Source organism: Canis lupus, chromosome 1 (assembly GCF_048164855.1).
Source record: "Canis lupus baileyi chromosome 1, mCanLup2.hap1, whole genome shotgun sequence".
Classification (NCBI taxonomy): Eukaryota; Metazoa; Chordata; class Mammalia; order Carnivora; family Canidae; genus Canis; species Canis lupus.
The window spans coordinates 30390370-30412194 of NC_132838.1; the positions used below are offsets into that span (position 1 = coordinate 30390370).

A 21825-nucleotide genomic window follows, 5' to 3' on the forward strand; every position below is an offset into this window, starting at 1 on the left:
CCTTCAGATTTCACAGTACTTGGCTTGTAGGTTCCACAGCTTGTGGCTTGGGGTTTGGTCGTTTCCTTTGTTTCTCTGAAGATGGGCATCATCTATGTGCTTTGCATTCTTTCTTGCTTGCAATGAGTTTTGCGGGACATGTGAAATGTGAAAATGTCCATTCACTACTACCTTTTATAGGAAGAGCTAGTAGCACAGACTTCTACACTCAGTTTCACTTAAAAATGTCTGTAATTCCAATAAGTTTAGACATTTCAGAGATGATGGATTTCCTTGTTTTCTCAGCCAGGGAATAACATTTTGACCAATTTCTTTTCCCCATTTAAGTAACTTTCCCTCACTTAATCACCCAATGTTTCTATCTTCACCAAGAAATGGTTTTCTAATTTAATCTAACAGAACATCCCAAGAAAATTTAGCATAGAATATATAAAACTTTTCTTTTCCCACTTGTTTAGTACAATAGATGGTTTATCTTTGCACAGTTAACAGGTATCTGAATCTTATGTTTATAAATTAGCCAAAAGGAAAAGAACCAACTTACATAAAATACTGCACAGTGTAAGTAACTTCAGCCCCTTGTAGGCCCTCTGGTGGACTCCACTGTAGGATATTCTTCATGTTTATGGATAAGAAGGTAATATTCGTAGGCTTGGGTAAGCCACCAGAGATGCAGAGAACTGAAAAAGGAGTAGAGAGGAATCAGGGTCTTAAAGGAGAAAAAGGAAAACATAACCCCTGTGGTAGATGGTATTCAGACATGGCCCCAACAAGGTGCACCTTCCAGTACTCATGTCCTATTTATTTCCTCCTAAACCTAGGCTGACCCCATGACTTACTTCAACCAATGGAATGTGGCAGAAGTAACTCTGGGACTAAGTCTTAAGAACATCTGGCAGTATCTATTTTTGCTCTTTTGAAAGTCCTGAGCTGGGGATCCCTGGGTGGCTCAGCGGTTTAGGCCCTGCTTTTGGCCCAGGGCGTGATCCTGGAGTCCCAGGATTGAGTTCCACATCAGGTTCCCTGCATGGAACCTGCTTCTCCCTCTGCCTGTATCTCTGTCTCTCTCTCTCCCTCTGTGTCTCTCATGAATAAATAAATAAAATCTTAAAAAAAAAAAAAAAAAGGAAATCCTGAGCTGCCATCTAAAAAGCTGGGCCACTCTGCTGGAGAAATCACAAGAGGCCATGCAAAGAAGGAAATGTTCAGTTGTCCTAGCTGAGCCTAGCATTCCAACCAGGAGGCCAGAATGAAGCCACTTCTGCCATAGATGAAGCTGCATGAGACTCCAAATGAGACCAGCAGAAGAAGCATCTAGCTGAGCCCCAGCTAATCCTCAGATTTGTGAGAAATAATAAAATGACTGTTTTAAATCATTTTGGGCTAGGTTGTTAATGTGTCAGCAGATAACTGAAACAATCCCCTTATTAGATACAGAAATCAAATTTAGGATAAATGGCCCTGAAAGTCTCAAGTTTTGGAGGCTGGTGTTAGGGTTAGCTTTATTAAAGGATATAATAAAGCAATTATTGGAAAAGAAACCAGTGAAAGAAGACAATGTATTTAATTAAATGCGGATATGTTCACACAACTGTGATCTAAGAAAACTGTATCCTAGAGGATTAATTTGTAGAAATCTGCTGTAGAAAAACAATAAAGAATTGAGATACTACCAACAAATTAAGTAAAGGACAAAAGGAAAGTGGAGGATAATTTCTTATAAAAGAAAACAAGGATCATCTTTGAATTAAATTTAAAAAATCACTGGTAACATGCAAGAATCAAAATGTTAATTTAAAATATTGGAGAGATCACAAAGTCCTGGGTAATAAACAATCAGATTTTAGGAAGAACATATCTTATCAGAAATATGCATATTTTAGTCAATGGACTGGAAAATAACAAATTTTGATACTGCAAACCAACCTTAGGAAATGAAATTTAGCTAAGTCACCAAAAACTGGTCTAATCTTAGCTACAGTCCCATAATTCTTGTGTGAATTACCTGGGACTAATGTCAGTTTATCTTTGGGATAAAACTAATTTCTCAGCTAAGATTAGCTCTATATAATGTATTGTAATCCCACAAACCAAATGAAAAGAAAGAAAAAAATTATTTGCTTTAAAATTAAACTTTGTAATGTAACTCTAATTCTAACTCAAAATAAGCTCTTTAATGCATAGCAGAGTAACCAATATATAGGTGGTTGAGTGTTTGGGTGTGTATACATATGCTATATTTGTAATGGCTTCTGCTTTCAACCTTGATCATTTTTTTAAATATCTCTGTTTTATTTTTAATAAGAAGGTTAAATACTCAAGGAGAAGCAGTATCAGCTGATCACTGTGTGGGTTTGTATCTAGTAGGAGCAGAGAATATCTCAAAAAGACACAGCCTGCCCAATGTCTGTCTCTCTATCCTTCTAACTCTTTGGAGCCTTTGTGTATCAACTGTTTTTTTTTTTTTTCTGGAGATCATATGCCAGAAAATAATTATCAGTGACTTAATACTGCTCTGTGCTACCAATAGGTTCTGATTTTTAATCAGATATTTGAGTACGAAGCTGAGAACATGGGGAGGCACTGCCATGAAGCATCATATTTCCCAATCCTTCAAAAGTGAGGAACACTTTTAACAAAAAGTTCCAACGGTCTTTTCATATCTAAAACCTGTCATTCTCTACATTTATATGACACATGCACGTGAAGAGTAGTTAGCATCTTGTAAGAAAATTAAAATAGACAATGTATTATAATATCACAGATGGAAGATATTACCAAAACATAGCTCCATAGAACTAACTGATAAGAAACTAGGATATTCCAGTTTGTGGCAACTTGAGTTTGGAGATATAAAACACAAGTTATGTTAGATATTATAGTCCAGACATATGTCCCAATGTTTAATCTATATAAATCTTTATCTTTGACGACATCGATTTTGGCTTTAAAAAATTATTAATTAATTTATTTATTTATAGATCATGCACAGGTGAACGTGTGTGGTGGAGAGGAGTAGAGAGGAAGGGAGAGGGAAGAAGGAAAAGAATTTCAAGCTGACTCCACATTGAGGACAGAGCGTGATGGGAGGGAGGGGGTGCTGCATCTCAAGAGTCAGAGACCATGACCTGAGCTCAAACCAAGAGTGGGTTGTTTAATGGACTGAACCACTCAGGTGCCCTTCTGCTTATCTTTAATGTAAGTATATGATTTACAGAATTCTCAAAATGCCTAAAACATACTCAAAACAGTTTTAAGAAATAACCTGGAAAAAAATGGATTACTCATTTCAAGCTAATGTAACTTAATTTCCTTGGTCATTGTTATTAAGAGGAAACAAAGCAATTTTGCTATTCTGAAATGAACTATGCTCTGGAATGTGCTGTCAATTGTTAATGTTCATTGGTTTAACAGACATCTTGATTCATGTTTATATTTGTTTAAATGATCCTCCAGAAATGCTCTGCTAATTATCAAAATAGGTTAAAGAAAATTAATAGTGAGCAATAGCATTAAAACATTAAACATTTTTTCTCATGTCATTCTATTTTTTGAAAAGAAAATGTATTTCATTGCAAATGTTATGAAATGTATGCATATGCAACTCCTCTGCAAGTCTACATTATGGGTAAATCACATGTATCACCACAATTTGGGTAGCTACCCTCCAAATAGCCCTTGATAATCCCCTCCTCCTGGCATTCACAGCCTGTAAATCCCCTTCCACATTGTATCTGGGTTAGTCTCTGTGTTTTAATAGTTTGCTTTTATCTTTATTAAACAAAAATTAAAAACCCAGTGAAAAGACTGGAAATTTATTAGCCTTTTAGTAGCAAGCGAAGATTGCAGCGACATCTTTTTGGATTTTTTTAAAGATAATGCTTAGTTAAGCTCACTGTACATTGACAAGGATTCAGAGTAGTGAACACCTTTAATAGAAATACACTTTAAAACGGATATTGTGGTTTGGGACACTATTTCTGGGGAAGGAATATCCCAGCTTTTAGTCCTGCAGAGCCTTTGTTTGATTGACATTATTTATCTGAATACATAAGTGGAAAATTTATCAGTTTGGGATCATTCCCTTGTCATTAAATCAAAATATTATCTAGGAGCTGCTGTACCATGACAAAGGAGGTCACATTCTAGTATCAGCCCATCTCTGTCACCCCAGAGATGGTCTGCTAATTTCTGAACCCTTTTTAATCAGAGCAAATTAAGCCATGTAATCTTCTTTCATCACCCTTATCTCTCTGCTTGTATTTCGGAAATGGATATTTATCAATTTGAGATGAGGGATTGATAGTAATTTATGTATCTGTATCATTTGTAATATTTGTCAATTATGGAATTTTAATGATCTACCTTTGATCAATGGAAATAGATGCTTTTTGCTGTGGTTAGGTTTGACCTTTCTGCAAAGAAGCCTTCTAAGGACTGGGTTTGTTCTGGTTTCAGTAGGACATGAGAAGTCTTTTGGCATGATTAAAAGTTATATTGATAGTGAGATCTATTCATGACAGACTAAGAAATTTTATTTTAAAAGTAGATACTGAATGTGAATAAAAGCCAATTTGCATAAGACTTTAAAAATATAATACATATCGTGAAAAACCTTTACATGTTATATTTAACTGAAGCAAGGCAAATGGCTAGTATATAATGAAAACAGTAACTAACATTTATTGAAGCTTTGCCATGTGGCTGACACAATTCTATGTGCCTTATACAATCAAATCATACACATTCTCATAACAGCTGTATGGAAAGAACCTCCATTATCATCTCCATTATACAGATGCAGAAACTGAGGCACAGAGAAGTTGTACAAGTTCACACAGCTAGTAAGTGGAGGAGTTGTGTTCAGAACCCATACTCTTAACCTCCTCACTCATCTGCTACCCTTGCAAACTTGCAGATAATCCTTATCTGAATTTAAACAAAAAGACTTATGAGAAAATACATATTATCCCAGATATTCATATATAAAATCATTTAAATATTAATAAATATTAGATATTGATGTAGTCAGTACATTTCTTTAGATCCCACTACAATCTGTAGTAGGAAACTCTTTTTCCTTTTCCTCTCAGAGTATTTTATTTCAGCCCATATCCGAGCCTGGAGAATGCAAGTAGGAACTCTATTTCTACTTTGCCAATCCCCAGACAGTGTATGGTGACTAGAAAAACAGGGATTCCTAGAAGGCTATGTTTGAATCGATTTTGGTATCTCTTTAGTTGCTGAGTACATGCCCTCTACCAATTTGAAATCACAGTAAAATTTAAAGATGTAGGAATAATACATTTTGCCTTGGCCTTTAGCTCTTTGTCTCCTATAGAGAATACACTACAGTCAATCCCATTTATATTGATGAGAAACATCAGTTCAAGAGGCATCTTATTTATCCATTCAACTAATATTTGTTAGGCGCTATTATGAGTTGAATTGTGTCCTCCCAAAGAAGATATATTGAAGTCCTAATACCTAGTACCTCAAAGTGTTTCCTTATTTGGAAATAGAATTGTAGACGTAAGTAGTTAAAATCATAGTGGAGTAAAGAGACTCCTAATCCAGTATGACTGGTTGTCCTTTTAAGAAGATGGCCATATGAAGACACAGTGACACAAAGAGAATGCTATTTGAAAATGAGGGCATGGATTCCCTACAAGCCAAGGAATAATGTGGGACTACCAGAAGTTGGAAGAAGCAAGGAGGGGCCTCCTCTAAAGGCTTCAGAGGAAGCACAGCCTTGACAACACCTTGATTTTGTACTTCTAGTACAAGAAAATAAAGAACTATAAGAAGATAAATTTCTGTTGTTTTAATCCAGTCAACCTGTGGTCCTTCATGAGGGCAGCCTCAGGAAATGAATGTAGATGCTGCTATGTAGATATCTGGTGGTGAATACAGACTGGGTTCCTGCCTTTCTGGAGTTCCCATACTAGCAGGGAGAGGGACACTATTAACAAGTAAATAAATAAATAAATAAATAAATAAATAAATAAATAAATATGTACTTATAAATTTGATGATTAAGCTATGAAAGGCAGTATAAGGTTGGGTCTGGGTCACAGAACCTACTCAGGTGGAGTCTTAGGAGTTGGCTTCAGGTGGGAGGGCAGTATTCCAGGCAAAACCCCCTTGGATGGAAAAAAATCTCATCCAAAAAGGCAGTTCCTTGAAATTGTCAAAAGACAAGAGTGTTTGGAGAAAAAAAAAGTGAGGAAAAGGAGAGTGGTCAAGAACAAATTGAAGAAGTACATAGAGCTGGAGTCCTCATCTCTATAAGCCCTGGGAAGGAATATGGATTCCATTTGAAAATCAGTGGGAAAGTATTGAAGCCTTTTTTTTTTTTTTGACGCCTTTTAAATAAGGGACGCCATGGGCCTATTTATATTTCAAATAGATTAAATCACTACTGAGAGGAGAAATGATTGGAAGGAGGCAGGAATCGAACTGGAGAGACCACTAAGACCATAATTACAGTAGTCCTAGTGAGGAAGGATGGGCTTGCCACCAACCCCCCCCCCCCATGCTGGCTGTGGATATGGAGATGGGTGGGCAGCTCAAAACTCTTTTTCAAAGTAGAAACAACAGGACTTCCTGATGAAGTGGAGCTGCAAGAGTCTCATCAGCAACAGAATTACCATGTTGTGAAAGCTTAAGTTAACAAATTAGGATTTATCAAGGAATATTTGCCCTTTTTTTTTCTGTCTTGATGATGCAAAGGAGTGCTAAAAAATAGAATTCGCACTTTTTTTTTAAGAAGGAGAAATAGCACACCTAAACAAAAACAATTGATAACTAGTATTTTCTTGCTGTTTTTAAATCTTTGTGAAGTTTTTAGGCATTATGTTTGTTTCAGGTTTGGAAAACATAAAGGAAGACACTCCTGAGTAAACATTTAAATTGAGATAAGTCATTTTTCTAACCTGCCAGTACTGATAAGATAATTTATCCAACACTGAAGTGAAAATATGTCACACCCACATCAATGTCAGGAGTCATGGGCCAACTTATGAGTAACAAAGGCATTTTTGTTCACATAGGTTTATGGCCTCTAAGTACAGCTCTGATTCTCTGATAGTCCATCCATTTCACATCCTAAATCACAAAGCTGTTGGACTGGCACACAGAGTTTTATTTCTGGGGGTTCTGTAGCATTACAACTTTGGAATGGAACACAAGGTTCTTCAAGGTCGGGCCTGACCTTTCCTTTTGCACTTCTGCCAAATGCACTTTGTTCACCAGCCACACCAAATTACCTGCAATATCCTAACTTGCTCCACTGTTCTGCGCCTTTATGGTTCTGGTGTCCTCCTCTTAGAGCATCTTTTGGAACTAAAAGACCCCTCATTCCTCCATGTGTGCATCCATTTAATAAATATTGGCTTATACTATTTTAATGACATGACAATACTGTGAAGTTATGTAGAGAATGCATGATCTCCACTGAAGTGAGGGAGGCATTCTTGATGATATTCATCTGGGTATGAGGCTGCTCTTTGAAGAGAAAATGGAACTCAGCAGACCTCAAAAAGGGGTGGGACTTCTGGGCTCCTTTTGAGCTTCCCTGACCAGGTATGGACTTTGAGCAATACTTAATGGTGCCCCTTGAATTGTGGTTATTTAGCATGGCCTCTGCCTTATCAAAGCTACAAAAGGTCAGCAAGGATGAGTCTACTTAATGAACTTCCAAGTAATGATTGATGAGCTATATCTGTAAGTCACATCATTCAGATTTGTTTCTGCTCTCAGTGTTTATTTTCTGTTTGTAACATTTTGGCCTTTGGGAAAGTTTTCTAGCCCAGCCTCATTTATGTTACACACCATAAGGAGAAAGTCCTGTCTCTGTTCTTGGGTCCTTCTAGTAGGATGACCATAGATAAATGACATTTAAAAGGGATAAATCTATGACAACTTCATTGGTGGAATATTATAAAATGTGGCTACTACATTTATTCCAAGAGTTATCTTTTATAAATACAGATCTCTAGGTATAGCAAAAACAGTATGCAACATTTTCCTGGTGGCCTCAAAGCTGACATTACATCTTCTAAGAATGTTGAAATTTTAATTATATGCCTGATGGTAAAAGGCATTTCTATTTCATTATACTATGGGAAAAGCTCATGCATAAATTAGTGCCTGATGTACACCCATAAAAAGTGGTGAGGTTTTCAAAGTGAACTCATGAAGGGTCAGGGTAATCAGTCTCGTGGTTACCCAAATCTGTCTTTGGGTGCTGAGGTAATTTGACTTTCTTATTATGGTTGTATGTTCATCCACCAGTGAGGAAAACAACCAGATTGTAAGAGGCTCAACAGTCAAATGTGTCCACCTCCGATGAATTCCCTTTTGGGGCCATTCAGGTTTCTCAAGTTCATGACTAACCAGGGAACCCTGGCATAGAGGAACCCCTGCCCAACCTTGCCCAGAGAAAGTCTCCAGTCTCCGTGGCCCCGTCTGCTCTTTTGAAGCTCAAGCAGAGTTAAGGTATCACCAGGTTCTGAGCTGTTTGACATGTCTCAGAGTCTTTTATCCCCAGCATCTGGCAAATAAATGCTTTTGAAGAGAACTAACCAGGGACTGGTGGGGCTCACATAAACCATGGAGGAGTGCAGGACCCAGATTCACATGAGGACTGAATGGGGGTGGAACTACCTGATCTGCCAAATCTTGGTATCTTGAAACCACTTTGGTCAACTCACACTGTACACAGGGGATTAACACAGTCCAAAGAGACTCCACAGATGCTTTTTAATGAAGGAACAGTAGTCCATGCATGGCAAGTGGTTGCTACATACTGCAAGTGTCTTTTGAAAGAGGAAAATACCTTAATACACTTGTATCAGTTCTTTATTGTGGGGAGTGAAGTTAAAAGAGTTAACAAAAAGCACAAGAAGGTGATCAACCAATTTCTGAAACCATGAGTTATAAGTTACTTATCTTAACCACTCCCAAATGAGAACCAAACGGTATTGCTGCCTTTAGACAGATTATCTCAGGTCTTGTTCTGACTTCATCATGCTGAAAGGAAAAGCAGATTTTCTTTTGTCTTAAGTTGTAAATTAGTTCTCCTGAAAAATATTAACTCCTCTTTCTCCTCTTCTTTCTAATTATATATCCGGCAAGGGCCCTTAAAAACTAATCATCTAAAAACAGCACTTAAAATCTGATTCAGAAACTGTTTACCTAAGAAAAGATACACAGCTGTGTTTTATATAGGAGAGAGCATGGTTTAGCGTGAACATTAGTTCCTGCACACTCGATTGTCTTCCCTGAACCACCATCTCCACAGTTACTTCTCTACTCTTTCTTTGCCCACTCACTCTGCTATATGTGGGTGCTGTCTCTATGTTCTCTCTAATAATACTGCACATTACATGGCACTGCCACCTGCCCTCTTTCACTGTCTTCTAGTAATTGTTTAGGTGAGTAGGTCAGAGAGAAGTTCTAAGAACAAGAGTTCCAGAGCCATACTGGAGGCCACTCTCTACCACTTAACGAGCCATGCACCCTCAAGGAAGTTATTTAACCTCTGCACCTCTATTTCCTCTTTGTAAAATAAAATAATACTATGGGCTTCATAGGACTGATGGGATGATTAAGTAAGATCTCTACACAGATCTCCTAGAATAGTGCCTGGCACAAAGAAAGAGCTCAATCATTATTCGCTCAGTGTTGTCCTCCATGGTTACTATTCTCTCTTTACAGCTAACTAGATAGAGCCCAGGAGAAGCTGCATGACTTGGCTGTAGTTATTCAGCTATTTGGAGGATACTTGACTGAGGCCAAGTGTTCTGACTATAACAGGGCTCCTATTATTATAGGATACTTACCTACTGCCTTTAGGAAATGCTCCTAAGAGCACTGTTGAGGGAAGAAGAGATTGTATGATCATTATCAATTTTGCATGTTATAAATGATTGCTTCTAAGGAGAGAGAGAAGAAATTCAATGAGGAAAACCCAAGTATTTCTTCTTCATTGAAGCTTTTCCTGGTCAGAACTGTACACAGTCACATCATTCATTCAACATAGTTACTGAGCACATATTGTGCACTAGAAATACAAACTGATAGGCACCAGCGTGCAGCAGAAGACAGAAACACATAAAAGGCCGTGCTCTCATGGAATGAGCATATATTTGAATTTGGGACACAATCCATCGGTATATGCTTTCCCTGCCAGAAATGTGAACATTTATGTGGATGAGTGATGCATGAGTCATACAGAAAAAGCAGTGTTATTTCTTCATAGCCACACCTCAATAAATACATTTATGTGCTTAAACATGTTTTTGGTTATTGCTGTTGGTACCTGATAGCAAGCAAACCTTAAAGCTGAGACTACTTTTTAAAAGAAACATTTTGAAGTTTACCCATAGCAGAGTATGCATCTTCCATGAAGCTCCCAGGGGAGGGTTTATAATTATTCCTATAGTACTGCTCAGCTCATGGCTTTTGGGGCACACTTTCTTTCAGGTATAACTGGTTTCAGAGGTAGCTTATAAACATGCAAAAAATTCCATCTCACTTTTTTTATAGTCATACCTTGTTTTTGTCCAATTGTAACCTGATTTTCCAGCCTGATTACCCAAGTTTGTTGAAAACAGCTTGGAATGCTTTTGAAAATTAAATAATACCTCCAAGGTAAAGGTTTGCCACTTGATGGGCTATTCTGACCAACATGTGAGCTCTACTTGGAACTTGGAAAAAAGGAGTTTAAGAAATATATTGTGGTAAGGTTTTTGTGCATCACCTTCCAAAGGGCCTATTTTAAAGACACCATTATTAACTTGTCTATGTCAACCTTGCTGTTAGAAAACCAGTTGTACTACCTTATATCATCTCTTATACAAATGTCTTCCTTTCCCTTTTACAAATTAGCCCTTTCAGGACAGGAACTTGATTTTCTCCACATTTTGTGATCTCTAAAGTACCTTGATTTGTAATAATGAACATCATAGTAACTATGGAAAAACAGATTTGAGTGTGGGTTGGTGGCCTCTACTACTTGATATCTTGCCTTAGAAATGAAAAGATGAAAGCAAGAAGAGAGTCAAGGGCAACCCATTTGGGACCTCTACAGTATTGAAAAGAATAGTGTTGGGAATTCCAAGTTCAATCAGCAGGTATTGATTAAATACCATCTATTTTTCAAATCATATTCACAACTAGTACTTCTTTTTATCCTTACAGAAGCAAAGTCATTCTTTCGTTAATATCTCTATCACTTGAAATTTTCAGAGGGAAAATCAACAAGATAAAATTGTAAGAAAATAATTAATAGAAAAAGTTAAGAGAGTTTTAAAAATAATTATTTAGTGGAAAGTAACTTGGAAGTAAATACTTAGTGGTGATTTGGAAGTATTAATAGTATTTGCTTCTGTTCACTGTTGACTGGAATTCTGAGGTAAATGAAGTTGATGGTGTGATCACCAGTTGCCATCTTAGATTTTCCAATTGAACAAGACCAAGACAAGTGTACAGTAGCCATCAAAAAAACAAAACTGTCAGAGGGGCACCTGGGTGGCTCAGTGGTTGAACATCTGCCTTTGGCTCAGGTCATGATCATGGGGTCCTGGGATCGAGTCCCACATCAGGCTCCTGCAGGGAGCCTGCTTCTCCCTCTGCCTACGTCTTTGCCTTTCTCTGTGTGTCTCACATGAATAAATAAATAAAATCTTAAAAAAAAACCCAACACTGTCAGAAAGGTAAAATTTTTTTTTGCAATAGGCTATCTCTTCTCTATAGTGACAAGTGATGTTTTTGAGGGTTGCTGGGGCTAAGATCAGGCCTCTTTTGGGTTGAATTATGCCTGGATGAAGTTGCATAACTATATGCAATAGAATGAACAGAAGTCCTCTACACTACATAGGCCACACTGAAGATCAGCACTTTTAGATCCTTAACTGCCACAAAGATGTAAAAAACCACTGGTCAAGAGAAAAACAGAGCGACAATGAAGAGGCCACCCATAAAGAAGAGTCACAGGCACTGCTGCGTGGACAGCCTTGGAACTTCTTCAGGAATAACTGAGAGAATGGATCAATTAAGACATTCCCTTTGCTCTTGCTCATTAAAGCCAACAGAGCCTTCAAAGGACTGTTTGATTAAGGAAGTAGGAAATAGCACCTAGGACACTAGCCTGATCTTGCAAAACCACAGCTATAACAATTGTGCCTTTTGATAACTGTTTGTGGTCTGATCTGGTATTGCAAAGAGCCACAGACCACAGTGACCTGAGCCTGCCAATGGCCATCAAGTCAGGCTGTCCTATAGTTACAGAGCTCCTTACTCCTGCCCACGTTTTGTTTGTTGATTTGTAGGCTTAAAAGAAAGAACTTCAGGTGTGAAAAGGAATATTAACTACCTGGTAATTTATAGATAGAATATTCTATGTGGAAAGGAATATTAACTACCTGGTAATTTATAGATAGAAGCTAACCCCTGATTTAGCTTCACAGGTATACCTTGGAGACACTGCAGGTTCAGTTTCAGGCCACGGCACTAAAGTGAGTATCACAATAAAGTGAGTCAAATGAATTTTTTGGTTTCCCAGTGAATATAAAAGTTATATTTATACCATACAGTTGTCTATGAAGTGTGCAATTGCATCATGTCTAAGAAAACAATGTTTATAGTTTAATGAAAACAATACTTGATTGCTTAAAAATGCTAACCATCATCTGAGCTTTCAGCAGGTCATACTCACTGATCACAGACCACAGATAGCCATAACAAATATCTATCTATCTATCTATCTATCTATCTATCTATCTATCTATCATCTATCATCTATCTACCAGCAAATCTTGTAAGCCCTAGTTTAAAGGGCCCCTTTATGGGAAGCCCCACTTGCCTTCTAAATTTAATTGGTTATCTTGTTCTGTGCTTCTAAAGAAGCATGATTTTCTCAATTCTGGCATTTATACTTTAACATAATAATCACCTGTGTGAGACTAAATGTTATGTGACAAAAGAGACCTTGTTTTCTTGTTCACCTTGATGCCTACAACTATTCCTGATATATATGAATGAATGACACTGAATGAATGAAAAGTGCTCAAATCACATTATGTCAAGGTATATGTTAACTTCTGAACACCCAAAATAGATGCATGGGGTGCTAGGGTAATTCTTCTTCCTTAAATCTGGTCACTTGGAATACCTTATTCCCCTAAAGTTATTTGCTCCTGAGTTGCATGTGATAATTTATTTCACACTTAGAAATTATGAGCTAATTTTTAAAATAACAAAGTAGAGCACTTTGCAGCAAATATATTTTAATCTAAAATGGAGAAGGAGGACTGGCTTGGAATTAGACGGATAGTTAGCCTTAAGTATGAAAACGGTCCTTGTTGGAGCAAGAGTGACGATTTTGCAGTGAAAGTGTACCTCAGAGAAGCCGAGGCAGGAGGTAGAGGTCTGAGGAGAGGGAGCCCCTCTGCTGAAGAATTTTAAACTGCACTGGCTTTATTACACACCATGGATGACTCTTCACCTGCTTTTTTTTGCTGAGCTAGAATTGACCTATAACATCATATTAGTTTTAGGCTTACAAAATAATAATTCCATATTTGAATATATTACCAAATGGTGGCTCTCTCTTATCTCTCTTCATGTTATGGAAAGTACAAGAGAAGACCTCATCTCCGCCCTCAACATTCTTAGGAGAGACGTTCAGTCATGACACTTCTGCATTCTTTGGCAATAGACATAGACTATAAACATGCTGAGGATGAGAAAGCCACCGCATGGGACTGAAAAGGGAGCTTTTCTCCACTTTGCAAGCCAAGGCCACGGATCCTGCCCTACATTCAAGACTGTGAGTGAGGGTAGGTGTTATGAATTCAGTTGTGCCTCCCGAAAAAAGTATGTTGAAATCCTAACCCCTGGTACCTTATAAAGTAACCTTAATTAGGTACACAGTCCTTAGAGAGGTAATCAGTTAAAAAGAGGTCATTAGGTTGGGTCCTAATCCAATACGATTGGTATCTTATAAAAGGGGGAAATTTAGGGGCACCTGTGGGGCTCAGTTGGTTAAGCATCTGCCTTTGGCTCAGGTCATGATCCCAGGGTCCTGAGATCCAGCCCTACATTGGGCTCTCTGCTCAGCAGGAAACCTCTTCTCCTTTTCTGCTCCTCCCCCTGCTCGTGCTCTGTCTTTCTCTGTCCAATGAATAAATAAAATATTTAAAAGGGAAGAGGGATTTGGACACAAAGACAGACATCCACAGAGGAAAGATTGTGTGAAGACACAGGGAGAGCACCATGTGAAGGCAGAGAATTGGAATGATGATCAACAAGCTAAGGGATGGCGAAGATGGCCAGCAACCACCAGAATCTAGGAGAGAGGCATGGAACGGATACTCCCTCAGAGACCTCAGAAGGCGTCAACCCTGCAAATATCTTGATTCCAGGCTTCTAGCTTCCAGAACCATGAGATAATAAATTATGGTATTTTAAGCTACCTGTGTTGTGGTACTTTGTTACAGCGGCCTCAGAAGACTAATACAGGACGTATTTTTTGCTTGCTTGTATCTATCCTCAAAAATGAACAGTGTTTACTGAGGAGAACGGTGAATGCTTTAAGGGCTGCCGAGTCTCCAGAAAGTAAAGATGAGGGGATTGATGAAAGCAGGAAAATATCTGCAAAGTTAAGGAGGAGGAAATTCAAATGGGGGAAATAATGTAAACAAATGCATTAACTAGGACAACGCAGTTGCCAAAACACCTCATATGACCAAAACACAAATGCAACCATATGGGATGGAACTTTGAGGAAGCTGAATGAAAAGCATACATGTTGAGAATCAGGAAGTAGAAGGACAACTTACTGACGCGTCTGTACAGGACAAAAGGATGCCAGGTCTCTGGGACTAGAGGTAGAGCTGGCATTTGCAAAAGCAGCGCATGAAGGGATTGAGATAGCCGTATGGAAGCCATTTTGTGGCTCAACATGCAATGTGCTGACCACCACAGTCAGAAATCAATATTTGGCTATATTTGGCTATATTCTAAAATATTTGGCTATATTCTAAAAGCTTCAACCTAGAGTTGAAGAGATACCCAGTAAACATTTTTATTTTCAGAAAAGAGTATCTTTGGTTAAATTAAAGACCACCATCACAGACCCAAGCTTTGATAAAACATTATGCTGTATTTCCATCTTCTAGCCTTCGAGAAGCAGACAGAAAACTAACCTCCACAAAGTGAACTTGTCTTAATATGAAAGCCTGAGTATAGAAGAGGGTTCAGAGTCCGTGTCTCTGAGGAGAGGACAACAAAGAAAAGGAGGGCAGTTTTCAGGCTTCCAGAACCCTATGTTCACCAAGAACCTGATGCTGAATCATTCAAGGACAAACATACCAGGCGCAGTGCTTAAAATGTTAGTAAACCGGCCATCTCATCATGATCGGCAGGGAGGCAGCCTGGGACCTTGCCGACAAACACACAGATGTTAGAAAGATCAAGACAGGCCGACGTGGCACATCTGGGAAGGTGCTTAGCTAAGAGGAGAGAAGACACAGAATGCTCCATGCAGTTATCGGCACAGCTTGTTCTGCTTGGCTTCAGCAGTATAGAGTGAGGTGAAGATCCAAGAGATTAAGACCTTCGTTCATTATATGGAAGACCATTTTAATAGCTGGAAGTTTGCCAAGACGGGACATCCTGCTTTGGGTGTCAGACAGTGAATGTCCCATGGTGACAGGTAATCAAATAGCAGGTAGGTAATAATCTGGAAATGTGCTCCAAAGGAGATTCATAGGAGAAGCAGTTGGATGGGACTTTCATGTCCTGTCAACTCCAGGTTTCTATATACACAGGAATTCTGAAAACTAAAATAGAGGATGTATTTAATTTTAATGTCTTCAGCCAGTAATTTTTTTCCTAAAGTTTTCTTATTCTCCAATTTTATAAGTAATTGACGTACTTTGGAATTGTTTAGAATGGTTTAATTCACTTTTCTGGCATCAGCTTTTGTGTTAAATAGTCGTAAATATGGACCAAGAAAAATCAGAATGCTTTCAAAATATCATAATCCTAGCATAAGTGTAATGTTAGTAAGATGGATAAAATGATTTTATTCATTAAAACGTATGCTACATTAAGCTGTAGCTGATTCTAAGGTGTCTTTTTCTTTTAATCATCATGGAGATAAATGTGTCAATGATACTTGGTAAAACTGTACAGTGAGGAAAATGATGCAAATAGAAAATCATTTTAAACACATCATGCATGAAATTAAAGGTGGTTTTAAGCAAAAAATCACAAATTTACTGAGTAATATTTTGTGAAAAGTACTATGCATGAGCACTAACAAAGGCAACACACAGATATGCAGTTTTATTTATTTAAAATATTATAGGGGCCTCTGGGTGGCTCAATCAGTTAAGCATCTGACTCTTGATTTTGGCTCAGGTTATGATCTCAGGGACGTGGAATCGAGCCCCATGTCAGAGTCCCACGTCGTGCTCAGCACAGAGTCAGCTTGTTTTTCTCCCTCTCTTCCTCTCTCCACTCCTGCTCTCTCTCAAATGAATTCAAAAATATTTTTAAAAAGGGATCCCTGGGTGGCGCAGCGGTTTGGCGCCTGCCTTTGGCCCGAGGCGCGATCCTGGAGACCCGGGATCGAATCCCACGTCGGGCTCCCGGTGCATGGAGCCTGCCTCTCCCTCTGCCTGTGTCTCTGCGCCTCTCTCTCTCTCTCTGTGACTATCATAAATAAATAAAAATTTAAAAAAAATATTTTTAAAAAGTACTACAAAAATGTTTTACGTTGAACTGCTTATCCTAACATATTTAAAACACTAATAATTCCATCTGCCTAGTCCCTTGACCAAAGTTTATGCTTAAATGAGAAATATGTGTCCTACGTATGGCTCTACCAGCCAGAGCTGTACAAAAAGGTACACTCAGAGAACTAGGGTACCTCCTCAGCCCTTCCACATTGTTCCTAATCCATGCCACCTCACCGAGGTAACAAATCCCCTTAGTTGTTCTTTTGAGAGTGCATACTGTCTTTCCTGGGTTTGTCCTATAGGAAGTTTAATAAATAGTTACAGGCAGTAGGTACACACACATTCTGAAGATATGAAGCTGGTGATACTCTAGCCACACGCTTGGATCTGGGATACATGATGTTCCCTAGACAGGTTGGGGATGCACCTCTAGCTGATAAACGTGGAAGCCATGCAAATGTACAAGAAATAGTTTTATGTCTGCTCCAAAGTAATAGTAACTATACAGTGAAAATCCATGTAGAAACCACCTTCACCAAGTGATCAAGGTTAACATCACCACAAAGAAGACATATTGATATCATAAATCCTTTGCTATGATGCCCTGAGAAAGACAATATAATTTGCTCAAAAGGAATAACCTCACTTTAATCATGAAGAAACATCAAATGAACCCAAATTGAGGGATATTCTAAGAAGAGATGACACTCCAAAGTGCCATGAAAGCAAAAACAGGCTGAGGGACTGTCATAGATTGGAGAAGATGAAGGAGACAGGACAGGTAAATGTAAAGTGGGATCCTGGAACAGAAAAAGAGCCTTAGTGGAAAAACGGTTGAAATCTGAGCAAGGTCTATAGTTTAGTGAATATATCACACCAATGTTAGTGTCCTGGTTTAGAACACCATACAATGCTTATGTAAGATGTTAAACGGGAGAAACCAGCTAAGGGATTTATGGATAGCCTACTGGTTCTGAAACTTTTCTGTAAGTCTCAAATTATTTCAAAATTAAAAGTTAAAAAAATAATGAAGGGAATTTAATTAGTCCACTGGAATCATCTGTGTGTACAAATAACTTCTCAGTGAAAGAGAATATCCAAATGCTGCTATGTTGATATTAAAGAAGAGACACTTCAACAAATACCATCACTGTGTTAATTATAGTAAATTAGTTCTAATAAGCATAGATATAGTAGTAATATTTGGCTATATTCTAAAAGCTCCAAAACTAAAGCTAGGTTCATTTATTCCTAAACATAAACTCCATATTCTTGTCTTTCTTTGAGGATTGTGGGCAGATCTTCCTGAGGGAGGCATATTGGAGGTAAGATGCCAAGTCTGAGCAGGAGTTAGAGTTAGCTGGGGCTGGAGTGGGTAGGAGCACTCTAGCAGAGGGAACTACAAGTATGAAGTCTCTGAGATGAAAAAATGGTTTGGCTTGCTCTAGGAACTGGAAAAAGGCCAGTAGATAAGGAAGTAAGTGGTGTGAGGTAAGGCTGAGAGATGGAGGAGTGGTCCACAAAAAACCTTGTAGGTGAGTTCAGAATTATTCTATAGCAATGAATACTTCTCGAGGGCTTGAGGAGAGGAGATACATGACTTTGGGAAGTCATCTTCTCTGCTCTCTCTTATTGGCTCCGGAAGCTTGTTTATAGAATGCTGACCGTAGTTCCTTATCTTCACTGAAGAATAAGCATGGAATGGGCCCACAGGGCAGAGTATGACATGTGACAGGGATAAACTTGCTGGCAAAACTTCTGTCTCTGGAGAGTTTAGAGTGAAAGTGAATGGATATGGGTGTCATGCCTGCCTTGAGGGAACACCACAGATGTTCTGAATTCTGTTAAAAGATTATCTGAATTTAAATATCAATATTTTCCTAGAATGTTGATGCTACGTTGACATTTTTTTCTTTCTCTTTGAATGTTTGGTTTATACAGCCTGATCTATTGACAGCCTGGCAGCGTCATCTAACCCTTCGAAAGCCCACATTGCTTAGCGGATATTGTGGCTAATCCATCAGGATAGAAATCACTCTCTATTCGGGGGTAAGTATGATATCCAGGTAGCTTCCAACCTGATTTTTCCAGCAGTCCTTAGGGTGCCTGAAGACCCAGAAGAGAAATAAATGCCTTAAGAAGAGCTAAGAAGGGGCATTTGGGTGCTCAGTGGTTGAGCATCGGCCTTTGGCTCAGGGTGTGACCCTGGAATCCCGGGATCAAGTTCTGCATCTGCTCCCCACAGGGAGCCTGCTTCTCCCTCTGCCTGTGTCTCTGTGCCTCTCGTGAATAAATTAATAAAATCTTAAAAAAAAAAAAAAAAAAAGGAAGAGCTAAGTAAGTACCTGGATCTTATGGATCAGAAAAGAATTTCTTCTGGGTTCCCCCCCCCAAAAAAATTTTGCTTTAACACCAAGAATATTACTACTTTCTAATGCCAGCCCCCCAACGCAATTTTGGAGCAAGCCTTATTTCTCTCTTTGATTAAATATAGAAACAAGCAAATTCGTATCTGCTAGTTGAAAGCTCAATATTTGTATAAGCCAGGAATAGTCTCTTCTTATACAGTATATGTAGAAACAACTATAAAACAATATAAAATCATAAAATAATATAACATAATATTATAAATATGTTTATAAATACTAAATAAAATAAAATAACTATAAGTCTTGATAAATTTAGGATTTAGAAGAGAAACATTTTGAGGGTATTTCTATTGTTCAAAAATCTCTCCAACATCAATATGCAAACCTCTTTTGTGACTGTATTGAACTTATTATTACTGTATTTTTATTGAAGTGTAGTTGACATGCAATGTTACATTAGTTTCAGGTATACAACATAGTGATCCCACCAACCTGTAATTAGGCCATGCTTACATGTATAGCTACTATCACTATACAAAGCTATGATAATACTAATGACTATATTCTCTGTGCTGTACCTTTTATTCCTGTGACTTATTCATTCCATAACTGGAAGCTGTATCTCCCACTCCCCTTCACCTATTTTGCCCATTTTCCACCTCCCTTCCCTCTAGCAACCATCAGTTTGATCTCACTGTTTCTGCTTTTTGTTTATTCATTTGTTTTGTTTTTTAGATTCCACGCATAAGTGAAATCATATGTTATTTGTCTTTTTTCTGCCCGACTTATTTCACTTAGCATAATATTCTCTAGGTCTACCTATGTTGTTGCAAATGGCAAGATCCCATTCTTTTCTATGGCTGAGTAATATTCCTGTATGTGATGTGTGCATGCGTGTATGTGTATCACATCTTCTTTATTCATTCATCTATCATGGACATTGGAGTTGCTTCCATAATAACTGTATTGAACTTAAACTCTGTATGGAACTTTTTCTTGGACTATTAAGAATACTGGAAAAAAAAAAAAGAATACTGCACTTTGGAGGACAACTTTCTTTCTGCATTCACTGTTGATCAGCTCTGGGTTAAAAGGCATAAAAGCCTGAACCACCTACAAAGTACAGTATTTGGGAAGCTTTGCTGGTTTTAATTTTTTAAAAAAATCCCAGATATCTTGCTTTTTAAAAATCTTAAATCTTTTTCTCATATACTAGAAATGCAGAAGGAAAAAACAGAAATCAGGTTAACAAATCATCCTGGCTTACTGGATTCCATTCGGTAGAATTTAAACTTAAAAACACAGCAAAACAGATTTCAGTTACCTTATGTCATAAATCAGGTAAAAGTCTTGTTACTTCCGAAAAAGCCAAAGAGCACATATCTGTACAGGGTCGTAACTGCAAAGGGAAAACTATGACGTGCTCCAGAGAACGCTGCTCTTTCCGGGCTGACCCTGCGGGTGGGGTCCGGTGTTCGGAGCGCGGCGGGCAGGCGGGCGCGGGCCTGGTCCCGGCTCAGGCGGCAGCCGGGGCGGGCGCGGGCGCGGGCGCTGCGCGCGGGCACTGCCGCCGGCCGCAGGCTCCACTCGGAGCCGCCACTGCCACACTGGCTCCCCCTCTGCGCCCCACTCCCCCGCAATGGAAAGTGTGAGACCCTCAGCCCTGCACACTTGACCAGGGAGCCGAGGCGCGCGGTCTCCCGGGGCTCCCAGCGCCACCCCCGCGCCTCCCGCTCCGCCGAGCGAACCCGAAACCCGCGCGCGGAGCGCCCCGGGGCGCGGGGGGCAGTCGGCGGCCCGGCCCGGGAGCGTCCCCGCCCGCACCTGGCGGCCCGGCCGCCACCCTCCTACCTGCGCGTCCCGACGGCGCCGCCGCGAGCAGCAGCAGCAGCAGCAGCAGCCGCAGGGCCTGGCGCCCGGGCGCCCGGACCCCTCGGTGGGTCCCCGGCGCCGGGGGTGGGCGGGCGCACATGGGCGGCGGGCCCGGGTCACATCCCCGCCGCCCAGGCAGCGACGCGATTCCTGGTCCCCAGCCCCGCGGCTCGACCGGCGGTCAGACCTGCCCTGGGGAGACGGGAGCCGCTGAGCCCACGGGAAAGGGCGTCTGGGATTGGGGCAGAACCGGAGAGTCACTCCTCTAAACTTTGTAATGTCAGAGTTCGGTGCCGGAAGGAGATGGGTATTTATGTCTCAACGTCCTGCCAGGCACTCTGCCATGCACTGCATTGGAGTTCACGCAATCCTCCCCGGCGGCAGCCAGGGATCATCCCATTGTGCGTTACCCCCATCCTGAGAAGGGGGACTCAGGAAGTCAGGGTATCTGCTTGGATGAAGCCCCCCCACCCACCCCCCAGCTTGTGCGCAGGGGCCTGAGGATTTCCACCCAGGCTCGCTTCCAGGTCCCAGGCTCTTCAGAACGCGATGGCGGTGGTGGAAATGAAGAAATGTGCTCAAGTAGTTACAATGGTATAAAGAAAACCTGACAACCAGTCTCGGCTCTGGTCCTTGAGAGGGAGATGTAAAGGTTGGGCACAGCCTTAAAATAGAGAAATAAACCATTCACCTCGCACGTGTTCCCTCTTTCCCTCACAGATAACCTGAGTGTGCAAAAACAGATCCCTACACTTGCATCAACGACTTTCATCTTCAACAAAAGAACCTAGAGTAATTGAAAAGAAAGAAGTCTTTTTGCTGGGAAGGGAGGG

At 39.7% G+C, this 21825-nt stretch overlaps 1 protein-coding gene across 3 annotated transcripts in view; it reads right to left on the bottom strand.

Annotated features, from left to right (window-relative positions):
* Positions 1-21221, bottom strand: part of IL20RA (interleukin 20 receptor subunit alpha) — a 39206-nt gene extending 17985 nt beyond the window's left edge. The window contains exons 1-2 of one of the 3 annotated variants that reach the window (XM_072825074.1): positions 20972-21221; positions 545-680 (exon numbers count right to left, since the gene is read on the bottom strand). In XM_072825074.1, coding sequence (XP_072681175.1) covers positions 545-680; positions 20972-21092 — 257 coding nt within the window. In that variant the 5' untranslated portion in view covers positions 21093-21221. Of the gene's footprint in view, positions 1-544; positions 681-20444; positions 20579-20971 lie in introns of those variants that run through there. The other 2 variants (XM_072825075.1, XM_072825076.1) reach the window with 2 other exon arrangements.
* Between the last annotated feature and the right edge of the window lie 604 nt (positions 21222-21825).